General features: G+C 38.1%; 1 protein-coding gene across 4 annotated transcripts in view; it reads left to right on the top strand.

Moving 5' to 3' along the window:
* ush2a (Usher syndrome 2A (autosomal recessive, mild)) overlaps window positions 1-23,525 on the top strand; it is a 233,519-nt gene that overhangs the window by 62,137 nt on the left and 147,857 nt on the right. For all 4 annotated transcript variants that reach the window (XM_039794826.1, XM_039794827.1, XM_039794825.1 and 1 more), the window contains exons 22-29: window positions 1-76; window positions 1,206-1,326; window positions 1,824-1,971; window positions 4,184-4,465; window positions 7,410-7,585; window positions 8,262-8,409; window positions 14,360-14,466; window positions 18,873-18,996. The exon at window positions 1-76 is cut by the window's left edge and continues 153 nt beyond it. In XM_039794826.1, the coding sequence (XP_039650760.1) occupies window positions 1-76; window positions 1,206-1,326; window positions 1,824-1,971; window positions 4,184-4,465; window positions 7,410-7,585; window positions 8,262-8,409; window positions 14,360-14,466; window positions 18,873-18,996 (1,182 nt within the window). The remainder of the gene's footprint in view (window positions 77-1,205; window positions 1,327-1,823; window positions 1,972-4,183; window positions 4,466-7,409; window positions 7,586-8,261; window positions 8,410-14,359; window positions 14,467-18,872; window positions 18,997-23,525) is intronic.

The raw sequence follows: 23,525 nt of genomic DNA, 5'->3' as shown, positions 1-23,525 counted from the left end.
TTGTGGGACGACCTGGTCCAACCACCGCTAGCTTTAGCTGGAGCCCACCCCGAAATGATACAGGCCCAGTGGAAAGGTAAGGAAGAAGGGGGAGGTTTAGAGGGAGAGCACCCTGGACTAAAGTCAAAATTCAGATTCAGGTCCAATCCAAATTGTGGGTCTTTAAAATGAGAAACAATTTTCAGTTGCTCTATCTATAGTCTGTGTTGTGGCTCTGACTGAAGCTGACTGCCGAAAACATTGCCATGATCAAAGTAAATCATTCATCTTCTAACAGTACAGCTTGAGGGAACATGTGCTAAAAGTAGCCAACTTGGATGAGTGACCTATTGAAGCCTTCTGAAAGATAGAATTCATTACAAAACATTCAGAATTGTTAATCCCTTCAAGCTAAATATTGAGATTACTGACACTGAAAAGAAATTGAGGAGAAGGGGACTTGTAAAGCTTCAGTTAGGTTGAGCCAATGATATAATAATTAAAGGAGAAGAGAGACAGAGAACAGCAGATGCAAAGGGCAACCAAGGGAAGGACTTGTGGAAACAGAAGGGAAGAATAGGAAAACGTATACTTTGCTGGAAGGCTATGAAGAATCTAAGGATATGCAGCACAGTATGCACAGTTGGTACAGAGTCAAGATGGGGAAGGAGGTAAGGAAAACATTTTATTTGGCTCAAACCCAGTTTCCCTCAGGGTACAAAAATAGAATATGGACAATTTAAGAGAAACGTGGATGTAGGTAGAGTTGGGAATATCAATAAGTGGTATGATACAGTAAGATACTGACGAGGATATGACAACGGGAAGAGTTCAAGGATAGACGTATGAATGGAAAGGATCAGTCAAGTTGGAAGGTAAAGAGAGAAACTTTGAAAGTTTGACACAGGAGGGGTAGACTAGCACTAGTCTTTATTTATTTATATATTTTTAAGATTATTTTTGTGGCATTTTTGCTTACATTTGTATAGTCGAGAGTTCAGACAGAAATTGTAGGGAGACGGGGAAGACCTGCAACAATAGCCTGGACCTCTAAATTGCTGCCTACTATTCAAACCAGGGACATTGCAGTTTACATGGTACAGATCTTCTCGCCTCTGTAACATCCCAGCACTAGTTTTTAGCCAGATTACAAAACCATGTGACCTGCTGGCATGAAAAATTAAGAAAAGTGGAATTGATTACCACAGTTTTTTTGTCTCCCACAGGTTTGTCTTATCCTCCATGGAGTCTAGTGGAGCAGAGGCTGTCATTCACTACACAGGCTTATCTACAGAGGCTGTGGCAAGCGGTCTAAAGCCCTTCACCCAATATACTGTAATACTGGAGGTAGGTGGGGTATTTACTCTGCTTTTATTCCCATTCCCATTATTTTCATTGTTTCATTGTATTGTTCCTTCGGATCTGTATCTGTTATTGCTATTGATCTCTATTCTATAAATACTGTATGCTTATTTTGTCATCTCATTACCTTGTTTTGCACTTTTTGGCCCCTCTGTTTAGTTGTCTGTTATTTTACTGACCTCTTTTGCCTTGCTTATCTGTCAAAGCACTTTGTAAACTTTGTTTTTAAAGGTGCTATATAAATAAAGTTATTATTATTTATATATATATATATATATATATATATATATATATATATACTGTGTATGTATCCCCTCATATACTATACTATATACCCTAATTCCCAATAAAAAAAGATAGATATGTGAAGCATCTATATCTTCAAAAGGATATAGCAAGTATGCTTGAGCCACAACCTATGCACATTTCCAGCATTTCCAGTCTACGAAATGAAAATGACAGAATCCTAACGTTGTCTGCAGGCGTGCTCTTCTGGGGGGTGCACCTCTACCCCACCACTGTCTCTTTTGACAGCCTCTGCTCCCCCACAAAACCAACCCCCACCCAGAGTCACTGCTACAGGACCACATACACTGAATGCTTCCTGGGAGCCCCCCAGTCAGCCAAATGGTAGGATCCCAAACATACAACATGTGGAACTACAGAAAAACATGCACAAAAGACAAACTGTACACACATCCATGCAATTAAAAATGCCATGTTTATTAGAAGCACATTACAATTACATGACATTACAAATACATTATTTATGTCCATGTCAGAATAAATAATACAGTAGGATAATCACTCACTCACACACACACACACACACACACACACACACACACTAACACGCACACACATTTAGTAGCATGGTTTTTAGGCTTGTGTCACTAAAGAGGTGTGAGAATCAACTAACACCACCACACACGCACACACAAACACACACACACACACACACACACACACATAGAAATATGCACTGAACTGGAACTGCCTTTGGTAAATCCAGAGAGCTTTGTAATGGCTCTAAGGCTCAGTGTCGTACAAAGCCCTGTAACCTGGGTTTCTCTCTCTGTTTGTGTGTCTCAATTTTTTTTCTCTCTCTGTTAATCTTTTTCCCTCCCAGTGTCATACTAAGATTTTTTACATGGGTTACTCTGCGTCTTTTTCCTCTATGTTCTCTGTCTTCAGTTTATTGTTTAAAGAATGGTTGATGTACGTAGCTCTCAACTGGACTCAAATTTAATCTCAGTCCTCTCCTGTACACCTCACCTTTTTTGATCTGGGTTTGTTCCTTGACTTGGCCAGCCCTGTCATTTTTCTTGATTGAGCTGAGTTGGTAGTCTCAACTACAAACATGGATTAAAGTACATATGTAATTACATATGCAACTAGGGGTCTCTCAATCGAAAATAGACTTTTTGATGACATACGTGAAGTAGCATGGGATCATGTGAGTCGTTTTTTTATTTAAAAAAAAAACACTTTTGCCGATAAAAATGTATCTGTTCACCGACGAGTTTATTTATTAAAGTTTTATTCACGTTACATTAAACGTAACCCTATTGGCATGTAATTAATGAAAAAATGCTGCATTACTGTTACGGAGTATAATTCTTTGACATTGTATGTTACAATTACTCTTGAACGTATCAACTGGTGTTTCCTGGCGTTTCCCATGTTTTGCTGAAAGTTAGAGAAACTAGAGGGGTTTAAGGACACCATTGACAGGTGACCAAATGACATGCTCTTGATTAAAATTACAGATATTTCTGGGTTTGAACATTGTTATAAACATTTGAGATAATGTAAGCACACAACAACAAATATATAACATAGATGTAGTCGTTTTTTTAGACCTTTTTAATGCAGAAATATTGATATATGAACACATGAATAGATAACGCAAGGTCCATTATTTATTGTCCATTTTTCAACATTTGCTGTATTTAGTAGAGAGGTAGGAAGGATGGTCAATAGTTCAGTACAGTTTCCAAGAATATTTTCGGGGCCTAAAGCTAGTTTACAGCCATAAGTATTCAAATTAACTAATGTTGTAGCAAACTATTTGATATTAGAGGGGTGAGAAAGGGAGTAGACAACCTTGAAACAAGGTAATGTGTGATGAGTGTAAGGAATAAAGACATTGGTGTAAAGGAAATAAAAAGAATAATGAGAAGGCAGTGTAAAGAGAGGTTCTACGTTTAGCCTCTCTTTTACTTTATTTGTATTTTATAACAGCATTTGGACACTCATCTATTCCATTGTGGGTCTTTAAGTCTCTTATTGTATTTTGGTGCTGCCTGCTCTGTCCTCATCCTAAACCAGTCATTTTCTTATTAACAAGTGGAATAGAGCATGAGAGATTGGGACAATAGACTGGTTTCCACCAGAGAGCTAAACAGGACTAGCCAGGACTTAGTCATTATTAGCATGTTTTCTACTACAGGGCCAAACACTGGCCATGGCTTTCTCATTATTCATGGTGTTAGATTTTCCTCAAAATAACATTACTGTATTAAAGAAAATGTACAAATGTTAGCATCCTGTTGCCAATAGGGATGAGTATTAAGCAGGGCTGCAGTCTCTAATACACACTTGATGCTTTGACTCTTTTATCATAAACAGGCTGAATTGGCACTTTTAATTCAATAACAAAAGCTAGGATAAAAAAAAAGAAAACTGGTGCAATGTTTCCCTAACAATTCCCATAGCTGCAATTGTTGCATCTCTTATTTAATTTCTGAAATAACTGTTTAGTTTTGTTGTAGTCATCTGTATAAATCTTTTGCACACACCCTCTTTTGTTTTGTTTTTAACTATTTTGCTTTCTGTACAGGTGTTATAACAAGGTATGAAGTATTTCTACGTGGACCAACGGAATCACAAAACCCTTCAAGCCCTGCTGTTGAGAAGAGAGTGTTCTTCAGCGCTGGTTGGTTGGATCCAAGTGTTTCCCCAGAAGCACAGCTAACCAATAGGAGCACAGTGTCACCCCTTGAGAGCAGTACCATTGTTGGAAGTCTGCAGGCGTTTTCCACCTATCAGATGAGAGTCGTGAGCATCAATATGGCAGGAAGTGTCGCATCAGGGTGGACCACAGCACGCACCATGGAGGGAGGTTTGTACATGTATACAGTAGATCATGATCATGGTTAAACTAAGCTTACATGGATCTTTTGTTATTCAGTCATGGAGTGTATCCGAGTTCAATGAAAAGTTAAATCAATTCACTATTCAAATTTCAGTTTAGGTAGTTAACTACCTAGGTTGATGTTTTCATATTTTTTCAATTAGTCTTTTGATTGATTAGACATCAGATATAGTGTTGTTACAGGTTAGACAACCATGGCTGAATGGTGAGGCCAATTCCGCATTTTTTTATTTTATCTATTTATTTTTTTAATTTATTTTTTTAAAGCTGAAGTTTCTCCCATGACCTTTAGATGCTGGCTCCATACTGTGAACATCCCGTACTACATCCATCTTCCCATTCAAACTCCCAAGGTCTCTCTTGCAATTGATAGCAACACTGCAAAACGTTTTAAAAATATTGTGATTTGGCGCCCCTACAGTTTCAGAGTGTTATTACTCTATACACTGCTGTCGTAAATATAGACAGCTGTAAACATGCTTTTGTTATGATTATATTACTCATGATCAAAATGTAGCGAGTCGATAACTTCACAAACAGCCAAACATCAAGCAAGTGCAACAAAACAAGATGTAGCAAGTCAGCTAATATTACTTACTACAGTGGTTTAACAGACACAACAGCCTGTTATTTCGCGAAGCTCTCGCCTAGAGCCAGTCCGAGTTGTCCAACGGCAGCACGGTCACTCTCTTCTCTTCTTCGCTTCCTCCGTGTCCTCTTTGACTTCTATCCTCCACCGTGGTGTCCGAAGCGGCTGCCCGAAGCTGGTCCCGTTGCCGGCTCCAGTTCTGGCATGACACCCCCGCCGCCAACGTCCCCACCACCATTCATTTCACTTCCAGTTTCTTTTACAAATGACTGATTTCTTCTATTCTTTCTGCCCTTTCAATTGTCAAGTCTAGTTAAACCATTGTGCAGCATTTTGTTCTCCATATACAAAACGACATAATATCTATTTGTAAAGAGGACTTTCTACAAACACATTTTTTATACTAGAAGTTATGGCCTAAATTTGACTTCATCTAATATAACTCTAGTCAGGCGTGGTTGCTCCTCAGTAGTAAGGTAGGTAGGTATGTGAGTAAATAAATCAGAAAGATTAGAAAATGGCTATTGCTGTAATCTTTATATTAGATTTGATTAGATTTGTTGTTTGGGATCCAAAATGGTTTGTGAATGCTGTGGTTTTGACCTTTCCTTAGTCAGAAAAATGCAGCAAAAATATATATATATATAAAAATAAATAATATTAAAATGATGACAGAAATCAGAGATCTGGGTAATGTAATCAAGTAATGTATTGGTCAACATCTATCCATCAGATAACTTTGCTGATGCATGTAATACAAAATATAATTGTATTAAATAAAAAACACAGACATTTGTCAAAAGGAATGTAGAGAACGGAAGGAGGGAGGAAGTATAAACTGTGTGTGGGGGAGGGGAAACTCATTAAGGTATTTGAATTTCAAATAAATGATATGGCTCATTAGGACTAAACGATTGCCTCCAACATCACTCTAAGCTATGTGTCTGGATAACAAGCATATGATAACACCATTTTAAATGTGGAGTGTGTGTCAGTGTTTGTGCACGTGCGTGCGCTGTGTTAGAAAGAAAGAATATGACTGTGGTTATGTCTTCCATGAATCACATTTCACAGCATATTTCACAGCTAGATGCCATCAACAGTAGAATAAAAGAATCTTTCTCTCTAATCTGTCATGTAATAGTGGCTATCATAACCGTAGAATTATGGAATACTTAAATCCATTAAATCCACATTATATCTTACTATGTCACGATTTTGAATGTATGTCATTGTGTCTAAATTAGTATTTCATTTTAAATTAACTCACTGTAAAAGGTTAATTTTTAATGTATTAGGTAGCAGTCAAAGGAAAACTTTACAAAAAATATTAGAAAAATCTAAAACAATGTTTCATAGTCTAAAACTGTACATCTCAGAGATTAACAATGTAAAACATTCAATATACGATAACGTTAAATATCACAATAATGATATTACATGCAATGAATAAACAGATATTAAAGTGTACTCAGTTCTAGGGCTGTGTATTGGCAAGAATCTGGCGATACGATACGTATCACGATACATGGGTCATGATTCAATATATTGCAATATATTTCGATACTGTGTGTAAGGCAATATATTGGGATTGTTTTAAAGTATAATTTTAGAAAAACTAATATTTAAAAAAAGCATTCAAACTTTCACCTGCACTTGTCACACTTTCCTCTTTCAACCATGTAGAGTAGTACGGCAGCACTAGTCTAATAAACCTTACTCACATTCAGATTCTGATCAATCAGATGATGCGTTATGGCGAGGGCTCTATCTGATTGGCCCGAAAATAAACAGCATGCCACTTATCAGACAAAATAACGCCTACAGACAAAATGTAATTTAATACATTGTTAGTATATTTAAAGTGCAATATCTCAGTCTTTCGCGATGTGTTGCAAGTTAACATTGCTATGACGATAAAAAACAATATATTGTGTAGCCCTACTTTAAATCATTTGCTGTTCAAACCCCAAATAACATGATCTTAAATTGTAGTTAAACATTTCCAGATTGATTGATTGATTGTCACTGATGTGAGATACATTATGGTAACTTTACAGTTGCAGATTTTGTTTAAATGTTTGAAGCAGAAAAATAAATTTCTGTTAATGTTCGCTAGTGAGATAGCTAATCGTTATAAGCTAATAGTTAATGATAAACCAAATAAGTCTTTAAGTTTTTAAATAAGTCATTTTACAAGTTAGGTCTGAATCAGTCCCATCCTACATGATTTTTTAGTTAATAATTAGTTTATCATTAACGAATGGCTAAATATGGTTTGACGTGTATAATTTATACATATATGTGTGGCCATGTTTCCAGTCCCAGAGTTGATGGCTCCTCCAGAAGTGTTTGCACTGTCATCCACCAGTCTCAAAATTGCTTGGAACTCTACTGAGGGTCAAGGGATCATCGCCAGAGGACAAGTCACAGAATATCGAGTCAACTTGCTCTCTGAACAGACCAACAATCCCTTTGCTCCTCCAGTTGTTAGTCAGGTAAGACGCTACGCACATAATGAGAAGGACAGCTATAGAACTTTGAGTGAAAATTGCACCCTAGGTTAGAAGTCAAGGTAAAAAGGCTCTATATATAGTTTTTTTTTATGCTGTTGAATTAGCTCATCCTCTGTAAAACTGATGTTTCATAATGCTTTTATTGTAGAAAATATTCTCACCTGCAGTAGCTGTAAAGTTTTGGAATCAAAGAATTAATAAATATGTAATTGACCCAAACATTTTTAACTGGCCAGACAATTTAATGAATTGTGATTTGATTGGATATGTCAGGCACTCTAAAATTAAAGCAGTGCTATCTTACCAGATTATGTTTAATTAAACATGGTTGTCTGATGGTCACAGTTATTACACAATTAATGGTGCAGCTGTATTGTATGGGTTGTCAGGTCATGTGGACAGCTACTACCATCAGTGTGTGTGTGTGTGTGTGTGTGTGTGTGTGTGTGTGTGTGTGTGTGTGTGTGTGTGTGTGTGTGTGTGTGTGTGTGTGTGTGTGTGTGTGTGTGTGTGTGTGTGTGTGTGTGTAAGAAGGTGCTGAGGTCACTGTCTTTGACTCCTGGTTCTTGCTTCTGTTTGTATCCTCTTTTCTTCCTAATTAAGTAAAATGTGAATTGTCAAAACAAGTTTTAATTCCCTCTTTGTCTCCCTTTTCCAGGTCTTACATAGGGTGGGACCATCGTCACAGCCTGTTTATTTAGTAAAAGGACTGAAGCCTTACCATGTGTACAACTTCACTGTTACACTCTGCACAAATACAGGTTGCATTTCCAGTCTGCCAAGCACAGGACGGACCCTACCAGCAGGTAAAATAAAAAGATATGCCCACAAACACACATGTATACAAACGGAAACAAAGGTTCATATGGCATCACAAATGTAATTAGCTTCGTAGAAAATAAATTATATAAATAAATAGGGATATGGCTGATAGTGCCAAAATATTGTCCATACAGTGTATAGACAGATAATAGCAGTTCAGTTACATACTGCGTGCAGAATTGTTAAAGTGTGTGGTATTCTCTTCATAACAACGGCAACACAAGCCTCTGACATATGCACACACACACATCCAAAAGCACACAGTCAGTCATTGGGTACTTGAGTGGCGACAGCATTGGTCGTGTTAACCAGAGGGGATATTCATGGCGTGCGGCAGTAAAAACAATTTACTGTTAATTACAAGGAGAAAAATGTGGCGTAGCACACTCTTCGTGCTGGTCATGAATCAGACACACACAGAGATACAGAAACACACATACCGTGTCTCTCTCTCTATTTTAGATTTATAACCATTATAGAAGTAGAATGAATTAGCTGTGTTTAATAACTCTGGCACAAATCTATGGGACTGAGATTAGCAATAATTGATCAGTGCAGGATGACATAGACACTCACACTTAGAGAATTTTTATTCATGTCTTTCTCTCTGACAATCTGTTGCTTTCTCACTTTTTCACTCACTACATCCTTCACTTCTATCTCTACCTGGCGCTTTCACTTAAATACAAAATAGCACATGGAACATGAATCACTGCAATAAACATATTGCGCACAGACACACACACACACACACACACACACACACACACACACACACACACACACACACACACACACACACACACACTTTTCCATCTGTTCACTCATGGTCTCTACTCTTGCTGCTCATTTTGTGTCTTTTTTCATTTTGTTTTGTTTATCCCTTCAGGTGAATAGACAATGGGCACGCTGGTTGTAAAAAAAAAAGAAAAAACCTTTCATCTATAAATACTTGCTCAGGGATTTGAGCTTTTGAACTTACTCTAAGCAGCTACATCTGTTAACATAGCCAATATTTTCATTTCATACAATTCTCAAAAAGTCCTTCCTTGTGTTTATTGTGATGAATGATACTTCATATTGTAATTGGTGGACAATTTAAATGTTCTTTTAATGGCTGCATCTGTTGACACAGCGACAATGTTTATTTCAAGTGATTCCAAAGACTTCTCCTAACTGTAATACAGTGCAATACAATATGGCTTATTGTACCCAGTTGACTTTTTGAATGTATTTTTAACAGCCACATCTGTTGCCACCATTTTGTTTCATCCAACACCAAAGATGTCCCTTGTTTCAACTATAAGAAATGATAGTGGCATATGCCTTTGGCAGATTTCTTTTTTAATCTGCATAGCATGTGCTACTCTATTGGGTGTTGGGCTTCTGTCATAGTTTCACACCTCATATCACATTTTCTCATTCAGTTTAAAATGGTTTTAAGATTTCACAAAAAAATTTAATATTTTTTAGAGCATAATCTAATCGAAGATATCAGGAGGTGCATACCCCCTTTAGTGTATTAAAATAATTTTTCCTTTGTAACCTTAACAGTAAGTAGTATTTGTGCTATACTATAATATTTGTACATTTCTATACAATTTATGAACACATTTTATACATATGTATACAGTTTATTTTTTTTACTGTTATTTAATTTGTAGACAACCATAATACATACCATATTACAGTTTTTCTTGGACGGATTTCTGCTCTTACAGAAAAAAAGTCTAAATTTGAATTTGTCAGGTCATAATTGCAATATACGTACATATATAATCTGATTTTAGTTTAGTTTTGTCATTTTCTATGCATTCAGAATCAGTAGTTTTGACGGCCTGTTAAACGCGAATCAACCCTGCTTTCCTCTGTGCTAAGTCAAATATTATTCCTTTTCTAGGGAAACTCAAATCCCTTTATACCCATTCTTACCCTGCAGAGAGAAATCCAAACAAATCTAAGTACTACTACAAAAAATAAAAAGTTTAGATTTTTTTGCCACAATTGCTTACTTTATTATTTCTTCTAAAGACATCTTTTAATGTTGATGCAAAATTCACAGAGCTGAATGTATTATAATAAGTATGTTTATATGTACCTCCTTAAGTGTTCTTCACCCATCAAATTGTAGCATCTTTTGGCCCTCCGTTGAAAAATTCTGCCTGATTTGTCAAATGTCCTAAAATTGTATTTTACATAAATGAAAAGAACATTGTGATATCCCCTAAATGAAACTGAAGATTTTTGGAGGGATTTAACCTCACCTTGTGGTACTTCTGGTAAGGTGTACTTGAGCGTGGTACTGATGTCCTGATAAATCTACCACACATAAGGCTGGGCCATTAGAGCCAGCTACCATCTGCTGTAAGTGAGCAGACAGCATCTGCGAAACCACTGGAGTTACACCAAAGCACATGACTGAACATTAGCGTGCACACTGAGACAGACATTACGACACAAGGAGCGAGCTCTCTGTCCATGTGTGTGGATGCATTTGCAATTGTTTCAATGTGTGCGTCTTTCCACAAAGTTATCGATCAAGGCGTAAAGTGAGTGGCTAATCAGGGGCTGATGGTGATGTTTTATGTATCCTACATCCATAAAGGCTTGTTCTACAAGACATACACACAGAGAGACATACACACATACACACTCCCACTGTAACACCACTCAACAGAACAGGAACTTTATTGATTTACGCATAATTGGCCTGAGGCCCTTCTTGAGGAGAGAAATATGCATGGCAAGGGATCGCGATGTCAATAAGTGGTGTGCTTGTGTGCGTGGTGTAACTGTACGCTAAGAGCCTGTTAAGACATGTCAGTCGTTGTAAAAACAGAAAACACACACACATGCACAATTGCTTCTAGGAGCTGGCTCATGATTTAGCTGCTTCATTACCATGTCGGCAGCTAAAATTAACCTTTCTGGTGGACTGTTAACCTTGTGTGTGGGTGTACATGTGCGTGTTTGAGCACATGCATGATAAGGCAAGTGGCTTTCGTCAAACTGAATGTGTCATAGTGTTAAGTACATTTCAATTAATTAACAAGTAGATACAATACATGAATACATACATACATACGATTAATACAGGACAGCACATTAGAATACCATGGATCACTAGGGAGAAAAGTTTTGTTATGTTTTTTTCCTGATATGCAAGATTCGTGGAGAAGACACTGGCTGTTGTCCAGTTCAGCTGGGCACTACGTTTTGTTTTCTCTGACACTTGCTCTTTCTTGACATAAATCCTTAGTTTAAACAATTTATGACAACATAGTTTAAAGGTCCCATGGCATGAAAATTTGACTTTATGAGGTGTTTTAACATTATGCGTTCCCCCAGCCTGCCTATGGTCCCCCAGTGGCTAGAAATGGCGATAGGTGTAAACCGAGCCCTGGGTATCCTGCTCTGCCTTTGAGAAAATGAAAGCTCAGATAGGCCGATCTGGAATCTTGCTCCTTATGAGGTCATAAGGAGGTTACCTCCAGCAAGGTTACCTCCCCTTTCTCTGCTTTGCCCGCCAAGAGAATTTGGCCCACCCATGAGAGAGAGACATCATGGCTTTCAAACGAGCAAAGTGGCAGTTGGTCAAGGCCACACCCCCCCAACCTCCACCTTGCCCCCCCTCTCTCCTCCTCAATAGCTACAGACACAGAAATGGCACATACTAAGGAAAGCTCATTGTGGGACTGGCTCTAGTGGCTGTAATTCTGCACCAAGGCTGAATTATGGGAAAGAGACTTCAGATACAGTATAAGGGGATCACTAAGGCCTATATAAAAGCACCCAAAGAGCACCATGTCATGGGACCTTTAAAGTCCTGCTTATAGGGTAGCCAGAGAGACCAGGTATGTAGTGTGGACTGGTAGCTTACTGCTCTGGGTGCTGTGTTGCGGCAAGGTGCACACTCTGTAAATCAAGAAAAATAACAAAATGAAAAAATGAATTTCCCCAAGGGAAAAAATAAAGTGCATTATTATTAGAAATCATTAAATTGAATCATTGAAAAATGAAAATTGAAAGAATGGTTTGTCATGGAATTAGATGCCAAAGAACATTGTGCTAATGCAGCAGGCAATGTCGCACTGTTGGGTGCAACAGACAATATTCTCCTGGACAACAACTTGCATAAAGACCAGGAAAAAGCTGTTGGAGTGTAATGATAAATTGCGTAATAATAAAAAGAATCACCTAAGAGACTATTTTAGGTACAAGAAAATGGGTAAATGTTCATACTTGCCACAAAATCTGTTTGCACAAAAGGGTTCTGCACTTTTCACTAAGTGATCACACACAGACACAAAAGTATAGTAGGAATACAACGTACTTTGATTCTACTGGTAAAGTGAAATTTTTCTCCTAAACTTGCCCAACATTGTAGAATGAGAATTGGAGTAATCTGGAAAGAGAAGGCAAACGTTTCCCTGTAGTTTTTAACCTGTCCAGTCTAATCCTTCTTTGTGAAAGTACACACACTTACTAACTGATGTCCAGTGCCATCACAGGTGACAATAGCTCTACTATGGTGAATTAATCAGTTTTAATACTTTCAATAACATTGCAGTCTCACAGTCGGACGTCACCCAGGGACACTCCAGTTCACTGAGGTCAGTCCAGTTTGATCAAGCCTCAAAACCAACAGAGCGTGGACCATTTTGCCACTGGGTTTCACTCAGAAGCCCAGAAAAACCTGGTCTGCCCCCTGATGCAGTGAAAGGCTTGTGTTGCCTCATGTACAGATACTACAACACTTAGTTGATAAAGGTCTGCTACAGACAGATTCAGTGCCATACCACTTTATCTTCTTTAATCTTGAAGCAGCAACATTTGTGCATTGTCATCTACCTGCCCACTTTCTAACCACCTGCCCCTAATACACACACACACACACACACACACACACACGCTCTCTCTCTCTTTCTCAGACTGTGATTAAACCAAAAAGAATAATTTGTTTTCTACAATTCATACATCAAAGAAGTAAACTACTGTTTAAAACAAGGGATGTTTGTGTGTGTGTGTGTGTGTGTGTGTGTGTGTGTGTGTGTGTGTGTGTGTGTGTGTGTGTGTGTGTGTGTGTGTGTGTGTGTGTGTGTGTCATAGTCAATGTTCTAAATGTCACCATAGCTCAATTTCAATAGACTGGTAAGCTATCGATTGGCAGTAATTTATGGTTTGATGTGCCAAGATGAGCCGCCTAAGACAAGCTGTCCACTTCCCTTTTAAGAGCTCTATTAGAACTCATACTAAAGATGGTCCGCATGTGTGTCACTGAGAGCTAATTTACTCCTACCACAGACCATTTAGACCATTACTGAAACACACACGCACACATACACAGAAATACGATGGAATGACGTTAATGCACACCCATCTTTCCCATCTCTACACCAGTCCATCACTTGCTATGTTTCTCTCTTCATTCCTATATATCTCCGCTCACCATATCAGTCAGTCTCTAGTTGATTTATTTATGATACATGTTGAAGCTACGGCTCAAGGTGCAGCCAGTATGTTTCAAAGGGACATTTAATTTAACATCTAAAGTGAAGGAAGGAAATTAAATTGACCCTCTGTTAAATGAAAATTGGACTTTTGTGCAGTCTGGACATACAATAGGTATGAGATAAATGAGCTAAATAAATGTTTCTACTGAAAAAGAAAAAAAAGATCAAAAAATCATTTTATTTATGATTACAACCACAACATGAGAATGTCTTTGAGTATGTTAGGTATGGTGCATTGCTAAAGTGTTTTTATGTGCTCACATTTAAGACAAGCTTAACAAAGCACTTTTGTAAAAGTAATAAGGCAGCTCACAAATCCACATATTATAACAATCTAAAATCTTAGGAAAATTTGTATTTGCATTGAGTTGGCTTTCAGTCTCTCATTTCTCTCATTTTTCTTCTACCTTTCTGTCCTCAGCTCCAACAGGACTGTCTCCACCTCAATTACATCCAGTAAATGAAACCACCATTCAGATAGACTGGGACCCCCCAGCCCAACTCAATGGACCACACCCACTATATCAGGTCTGTAAGAGTATGGGCGTATGTGTGCAGTGCTGTGAAGCAATTTGTTACATCGCGAGTAGGGTTTAGGTACCTTTCGCATCTGAACCAATACCACTACCGATACAGGTACCTGGAATTCGGTTCCGGTACCCAACGGTACTTTTTTCAGTACTTTCCCTCTGTAATTACAAAGAAATATTGTTATATACAAATATTTTTATATAATTCCAAACCTATTTACTTAGAACATTGTTATTTAAACAAAAACTAAAATAAAACCCCTCCCTCTCTTCTCCCAAACCCATCCCTACAACCTATTAAATTGGATAATTATAAATTTCTTACTCACTCTGACTTTTATTGTTGTATTTGTATATTATCATATTTTAGCTTGTTTTATTTTAATCATGGCAGTTTTTAATTGCTCTTTAATGATTCATGTAAAGCACTTTGAATTGCCTTGTTGCTGAAAGGTGCTGTAGAAATAAGTTGCCTACCTTACAACCTCAGCCTGTCAGTCAGTCCCCAGGGCAGAGAAACCACCGTTGTGCCTGCTTGTGTCATAGTAAGTGTAATGTCAACAGCACCGCGACCGCATTTGGCTCGCTATTAATATCATATTACAGTGAAAGGTGTCTGCGGGAAGTTTTGAAAAACTGTAACCACACTTGAAACCACTTTATCGGCATTGCCATGACTCTCTGTGACTTCAACAAAACTGCAGAGCCGACGTTGCTCCGTCCGCACCTCTGCACGTGGGTATGTGTGTCGGACCTCTCTCTGTCAACATGCAGAGAGGACAGATAAGCTTGCGCTTACTCTCAGGTACCGAAATTTGGCACCATTTGATTTTACGTGAACCAATACTCGGTAGTACCGACGTGATTCGGTCGGTACAGGTAAATGTACCGAGTAGTGATGACGAACTGACCGAAGAGCCGGTTATTAACCCGATTCGTGTCACTGAGCCGGGAGAATCGAGTGCCATACGTCAATGAACCGACTCACTCCTGTTTTTTTACCTCATTAGCGCCTCCACTGGAGTGGTGGTAGAATCAATCAGGAAATGGGCTACCTCGAGCAGCACGATTCATTGGACCGAAAGAGTTGTTAAGAGAGTAGAGACCGTGGCACCCGGCTACTGCCGAGTCTGCACTGCCGAGTCGAGACCGAATGTAACCGTAACAACTGCTCGAGTATATAAGCAAACGGTTTGTCTAACGGTTCTCGGCAAGTTTGAGTTATTAACCAAGCCTTGTTTCTGATGCATCTTAGGTGACTGTGTTCGGAAATTCACACATTATTGATTGGGAAGTGCATCACATACAAATACACATGTTATCTTAGTTATGTTAAGTTAAATGTTAGAGAAGTGAATGTTACAGGCTGTCACGAAGCAGACGGCGGGCACCCGCTACTGCCGGAACCGAGTCGAGACCGAATGTAACCGTTAACAACCGCTCGAGTAGGCTATATAAGCAAACGGTTTGTCTAACGGTTCTCGGCAAGTTTGAGTTATTAACCAAGCCTTGTTTCTGATGCATCTTAGGTGATTGTGTTCGGAAATTCACACATTATTGATTGGGAAGTGCATCACATACAAATACACATGTTATCTTAGTTATGTTAAGTTAAATGTTAGAGAAGTGAATGTTACAGGCTGTCACGAGCAGACCGGGCGGGCACCCGGCTACTGCTGAGACCGGGAGTAGCCGGATGCCTCAGCCGCAGGCACGTGAACCGTTGACCGAATCTATAGACTCGGTTCGCCAACCAACAACCGTCCGGTTGAACCGACTCGCGTAAAAGAGCCGGTTGTCACATCACTAGTACCGAGTTCGGTACCCAACCCTAATCGCGAGACCTGATATCACACGATACTTCCTGACGATGAGGATGGCGACTCGCCGGCCTAAAGTTGCAAGGGTGGTTTTCCACTCATAGGCGCTAGGGGGAAGCAAGACGACCACCATTCAACTCGAAAAAAGTCATATAACCAGTCCTTCCAGAAAAACAGAGTTTTTGTGTAGATTGTTGCGGGCAAAAATCCTTGATTATATTAAGTAAACGCAACATTTTTCAACTTTCTACTCAGATATACACTACTGGTCAAAAGTTTTAGAACACCCCAATTTTTCTAGTTTTTTATTGACATTTTAGCAGTTCAAGTCCAATGAATAGCTTGAAATGGTACAAAGGTAAGTGGTGAACTGCCTGAGGTTAAAAAAAAGTAAGGTTACCCAAAAATAATGTACATTTCAGTATTTTACAAAAAGGTCTTTTTTAGGGAACAAGAAATGGGTAAACCACGTAAAGCTGTTCTGCAGCTATTGAGGTTGATCAAGCTTTGAAAGTTGGTGCTACCAATTCCCACAGGTGTTCCAACTTGTCTGGATTACTTACACACCCCTCTGTTTGTATAAACGTATTGTTGGAACACACTGTGGTGCCGTACCCTCGTGAGCATTATATGAACAGTATTGTACTGCAGAAAGTAGTGTGCTGCCATAAAAATGGCGGAAAAAAGGCAATTAACAATGGAAGAGAGTCAGACCATCATAACACTTAAGAATGTTGGTCTTTCCTACAGAGAATTTGCGAAGAAAGTCAAGGTGTCAGTGAGTACAGTATTCTTCACCATCAGAAGGCACTTAGAAACTGGGCGAAACTCTGACAGGAAGAGCTCTGGCAGACCCAAAGCCACAACAGAATCAGAAGACAAGTTTCTGAGAGTCAACAGCTTGCATGATAGGCGGCTCACAGGACAACAGCTTCAAGCACAGCTTAATAGTGGTCGTAATAAGCAAGTCTCAGTTCAACTGTAAAGAGAAGACTTCGAACTGCAGGTTTGATAGGTCGAGTTGCAGCAAGAAAGCCATTGCTAAGACATCAGAATAAGAAAAAGAGGCTTGCCTGGGCCAAGAAACACTGCCAATGGACTACTGAAGACTGGAAGAAGGTGTTATGGACTGATGAATCAAAATTTGAAATCTTCGTTTCATCACGCAGGATTTTTGTACGCCATCAAGTAGGCGAAAGGATGGTTCCTCAGTGTGTGACATCAACTGTCAAACATGGAGGAGGAAGCGTGATGGTCTGGGGCTGTTTTGCTGGATCCAGGGTCGGTGATTTGTACAGAGTGAAAGGCACCCTGAACCAAAACAGCTACCACAGCATTTTGCAGCGCCATGCAGTACCCTCTGATATGCGCCTAGTTGGTCAGGGGTTCATCCTACAGCAAGATAATGACCCAAAACATAAGTCCAAGCTATGCCAGAACTACCTTAGCAAAAAAGAACAAGATGGTAAGCTTAAAAACATGGAGTGGCCAGCACAGTCACCAAACTTAAACCCCATTGAGCTGGTTTGGGATGAACTGGACAGAAAAGTGAAAGCAAAGCAACCTACAAGTGCCACACATTTATGGGAACTTCTGCACCAGAGTTGGGAAGAACTTTCTGAAGAATATTTGATTTCCATTGTAGAAAGAATGCCACAAGTGTGTTCAGCTGTTATATCTGCCAAAGGGGGCTACTTTGATGAGTCAAAAATTTAGAATACATTTTGGTTTATAAATTGATTCCATGATTTATTTTTTAACTTCAATTTTTTATTTGTTCTATTCTTTCATTTCAGAGTACAATAAGACATAGAACTGCATGAATTTCAAAAAAACCTGGAAAAATCAGGGTGTTCTAAAACTTTTGACCAGTAGTGTATGTGACTTTTTTGAAACGAAAATGGGGGGATTATGAAATCATGCAAGCCAGTCCACCACTTTTGGCCAGACTGAAATATCTCAACAACTATCCGATGGATTGTCACATTGGTGCCCAGAAGACTGACTTTAGTGATCATCTGACTTTTCTTTTGGTGCCAACATGAGGTTGGCATTTTTAGTTTTGAGTGATGAACTATTGGATGGATTGCAACACATTTAAGCCCCCATCAGTCCAGTACTTTGGTTTATGACTAAATACCAGCAAAACTAATAAAATCAGCCCAAGCTGGACTTTGTGTTTATTGCTAATTAGCAAATGTTAAAGATGGTGAACACGGTGTAAACATTATACCTGCTTAGCATCAGCATGTTAACATTGTCATTTAGGGCATGTCTAGCATTTAGCTCAAAGCACAGCCTCTTAATGCTGCTAGCCTGGCTGTACACTTAGTTATGTGTCTTAATTTTACCTGGACTTGGAGAATATAATATTTATTGTGGTTCTGAATGTATTCAGCTGAAGTTGAACAAAGTAACGACAAAGTGTATGATTTTCATAAAATTTTAGCATGTGATTACATACTAATCGCAATTCATGGCTGCAGTTTTGATAAACTAGTTGACATTAGGTACTGTTAATATTGTTATATTTTTATTATTTTTATTAATCTTATTATAAATTATATTACTTTTCTTTTTTTAGGTGGAGAGGACAGACGTCTCTCTTTCTGACCCACAAGGTCCTGTCGTCAGAGGAACCAGATTTCCAGGAAACAGTTACTACCGGTTTCCCAGTGACACCCTTCCTATCAACACTGATTTCACAGGTAAGAAAGTATATCTAGGTACAAACAGATATCTGCATTTGTATCAGAAAAATGAACGGCATGTCTGCATGAATTGCTATATACTGTACTTAATTTTACTTAATTTATATACACATAGATACATGCCTGTGTTTCTTAGTATATTTTTGTGTCGTTCAGTGTTCAGTTCGCATTGCAGTCTCTCAGTCTTCTAGTGACATTCCTTTTAAGAATGACTTCCCCAGTCATCTTAAAGGACAATTATCTTTCTGTTTACCAGCATCATTAGAGGGTTGAGCTGCACAGCCAAACATGTTCTGCTTCATCTGAGAACATCACCCACTCTGACGCTCATAATTAATGACTGCTGATACTAATCAGTGGGATTTGAGCGGGCGAAGCTCTTCGATGCCACTTGAGATTTATTCACTGCCCTGCACAAACCTTCTATGACCAGTTATGTCTTTCAGTGTGGACATAGTGTTTAAATGTGGGTCACAGATAAAACGTTTCCAAGCCGTGTTAAAACAGTATGATAAAATGTCAACAATTAATTTATATCTGTCTGCAAACCAGTTTTCTAAAACTGGTGACAAATACCTGACATTGTGCAGATACAAGGTTTCATCTGTAATCAACAAAGCTTTTGGTGTTGCTCACATCGTGTTCAATTTAAAATAGCCAAATATGTTAGCCACCCACAAAATGGGGATCCGTGTACTGTTCATTTTAATGTACATCTGAAATAATAGGAGCTTACAGCCCAAAAAGCATGTCAATGTCCACACACTGAAGAGAGCCACAGGATCCGAGTGTGACCTTTTAGTGGCCTTTGAGATTAACAGCAGTTTTCATGCACACACACACACAGATTGCGTTTTTACTGCATCTGAGTGGTTAATAAAAAAATACTGTTTTTGTAAAGGCCCTTTGAAGGTCGCATAGAAATTGAGAAAGAATAAAAGGAGAGGAGATGTGGAGAGGTAAGCCACCCTAAAATATACAAAAAAATTAAAATCGCAATAATTACCTAAAATGATTTTTAATTACCTTGTTGATTTGATTTTGTTACTTTCCGTAGAGGTGATAACAGCATGCTTTTACACCACACTTTTTTGTAATTCAGTGTCATTTAACATAACAATAAATTTGCATTGCAAACACTAGTCAATTTTGTTAATAGATTTGTTTTATATTGAGGTTATCACCATTCTACATAGAGCATACACATATGTATTTCAATTTAATTTCAACAGAAACCTAATTATTAGAAAGTATTTTACTGTATAAATGTGAAAAGGGGTGTGGCTTAAATTGAGCATGCATACTAAGTTTTCTTTGGATTATGACTTATAATCGATTTTTATTATAACGATATTACATCTCTGACCTCCGCTTTGTCTTGTGCAAACTTACTTCTTTTGGAGCTGAATGGTAAGATACTGTTGTCTTAATGCAGATCTGGCAACAGCTGTCTCACCTTTTATTCTTTATCTTTGCTCATGGTTCCCAGTTCTTGTTCATTGCTTGCTCTGAACACTGTTTTTATCCCAAATCAACAATTGATGATTTTTGATTTTTTTTCTTATCCATGCTCCTTCAGCTCAAAGGTAAAAAAAAAAAAACTGTCAGCAAATAGATATAGATGATTTTTGCTATTGAGGGGTGCCTCTCATCTCCTCCACTCTCCTCCTTTATAAAGGGTAATGGATCAGACAATCACTTTCAGACCGGATCTATTCTGGACCTTGAATGTGTCGGCAGTCCTCAAACCATCGCCCTTTTACAACCATCAATACTAATAGCATCATCTACAGACAATTATTTCCATCGAAGCGCATGGAACAGCGAACAAATCAAAGCCAAATTGGATTATGAATGTAATGCAGTGTAATGCCCCCTTGAGAGTCAATTGATCACAGAGGAGAGATCGTCAATCGTTGATGACTTATGGAAACCTAGTCATTTCGACAATGAAAACTGTAAAATGTGTATATGAGTTGAATCTTTATAGTCTTTTATTTCATTCAGAAAACATCACAAAACTTAGATTATGCATTGCTTGTAAATTAGGTTCTAGGTTTTGAGGTAACTTTTATATTGGAATATGAAACTTTACATAAGAGGTTGTTTTTTTAACAGCAGTATTAATGATTCAGAAGATCCTGATGGGCTTTCTAGGGAACAGCAGATCATCATTTTTCTCCACCAATATTATGCACCATTCTGGGAATATTAGTTTGTTGTTTCCATAAATTGTTCATTCAGGTTCCTATTGCAGGCTTTCTCATTTCCTAAACATGTCAATTAAGGGCACATCTATGTTAACTCTGAATTAAAATCAAGATAGTTTACCATGTAAAATCATATGATATTTGCCCTTTCACCTGTCATTTTATGGCCACTTTAGTCAAATTAATTTGGCCAAATAGGTTGTTTTCCATGTGCAGTTATTGTGATAGAAGTGGATGTTTCCATAATGATAAGTCTGCTCACTTGTGATTAACGATGCTTTTTAATGCTGAATGAATTTCAGGTACTTGAGGTCAGTATTTACCACACTGAATCTTACTTTAGATAAAACGGGATTCTAACCATATGCAATCATGCTGTGATATGAATACCCTGTAAGTGCTTGTTTCCATAAATGCAAGTTAGTCCATTGATCTTATCTATAATGCTTCTCTTTCTTAAGCACTACAATGTGACTTCCTGCTCTCCTTGTTCATCTTTAAATGAAGGATACTGGTTCTAAACAGATTATGAAATTCTCTCTCCTCATTTGTAATTCTTCAGTATTTGAGCCGGAAATGGGCTGATTGGAAAGAGCATGATGGCCTGCTCATATTTTCACTAATCCAGATGTATGTCTACAACCCACAGTAAATGAAGAGAGATGAAACATCACAAACATAGTTTAGAAAAAAAGGAAGAAAAAATGAATGCAGGAACAAATAGACTTGGATAATTTCCAGACACGTCTAATACAGTACATTGCTGCAGCACCACTGCAACGACGGAGCAGGAAAGAGGGAAATGTTAAATGATACAAATTATTTTTCCTTAATTAATATGATTGATTGCCAGGCATTGACGTTGAGAGGAGAGGGGGAGAAATGTGTGAAGGGAAAGTTTGCACAGACATCATTAGTTTTTCCCCATTTAAAGATTAATCAGAAGAGGCTGGGCTCTTTAATTCTGTCATTTGTATATTTAATGGGCTGCTGCAGAATCTATGGGTGTAATTAGCTAGCTGCCGCGCTCTCATTAATACACCAAGCTCTGATTAATGCCAGCACAGAGCTAACATGACTGGAGTTATTCGGGTTATGTTGTGTAGATGATTGCACACAACCTCCACTGTTTACTGAGACAGAGAGAAGAGAAACAATACCAGAAGACATGAAACAATCGTACCTAATAAATAAGACTATACTTAAAACTTTAAATGGCTGAATATTGCAATTTGTTAATGTTTGTTAATTAAACTATTCTTTGTTTGCTTAGGCACAGAAAGAGGGGGATAGTACAATCATTATTAACAATAAACTCCATTTAAAATCCTTAATAATCTTTAATTTACAAAAGACTCAATTTAAACAAAAGCATCCTCTTACTTAACAACTCTAGAGGTGATGGTGTGAGTATAATTGGTTTTATGTACTTGTAGGTCATAAAATGTTCTTTACAGTACATTAGGTAATATATCACTCATGAAAGAAATGTTCAGATTTTGACACAACAGCACGGTGAAACAAGAATGGTCATGTTTATTAACAAAGGTCTCTAAAAACATTCCTTTTTCGTTCTCTTCATGTTCTGACCGGAGGAGAAGCTGAGCTGACTTGATTTTCTGTATAGCATGCTGTAGATCACACACAGCCTAGGCCAGTTAGCCATTGCATGCCATTTTCTAAAATTCACAAAATGTCAAATGTTTATTATGGATTATACATGCAATGTTTCTGCATGACTAGTTGTGAGGCCTAAGGATGGTGATATTGTTTAGTCAGGTAGTTGGTTAGTCAGTCAATCTCTACACTTTGCCCCAGAGCAGGGTATCTTCAATGGCCAGATTGCCATGAAATTTGGTAAAAGCAAATTGTATTTCGGAATATTTTAGGCCGCTTGTTAAAATAATTACTTTGGGGGAGACAATTAAGTGACATTTTGAAAGAAGTTCATCATATAGTACATCAAATTTAAATATAATTAAAGGGGTGATAGAATGCAAAACCGATTTTGCCTTGTCATAGTTGAAAAACGACAGTTTGGAGGGTAAATAGGACATACATAGAAGCTCAAAATCCCATTGACACCTCTTTCCTCCGCAAATCTCACAATTTGAAACTGCCTTTGAAAATGGGCAAATTTCAACGAACCACTCCTCCTTATTTGGCTCTTTGTCACGCCCCAACATTTACATAGGCTACTCCACTAACCTGAGGTCAGCTTAGTCTTCTGAATCTAGGTCATGCAGATCTCAGAAATGTTATACATTGTTCGTTCGCTATTTAATTACTAAATTCACTTCTGAGACTTTTTTATGC

This window comes from Perca fluviatilis, chromosome 3 (genome assembly GCF_010015445.1).
Source record: "Perca fluviatilis chromosome 3, GENO_Pfluv_1.0, whole genome shotgun sequence".
NCBI classification, from domain to species: domain Eukaryota; kingdom Metazoa; phylum Chordata; class Actinopteri; order Perciformes; family Percidae; genus Perca; species Perca fluviatilis.
This window is presented reverse-complemented; position numbering and strand designations above follow the sequence as displayed.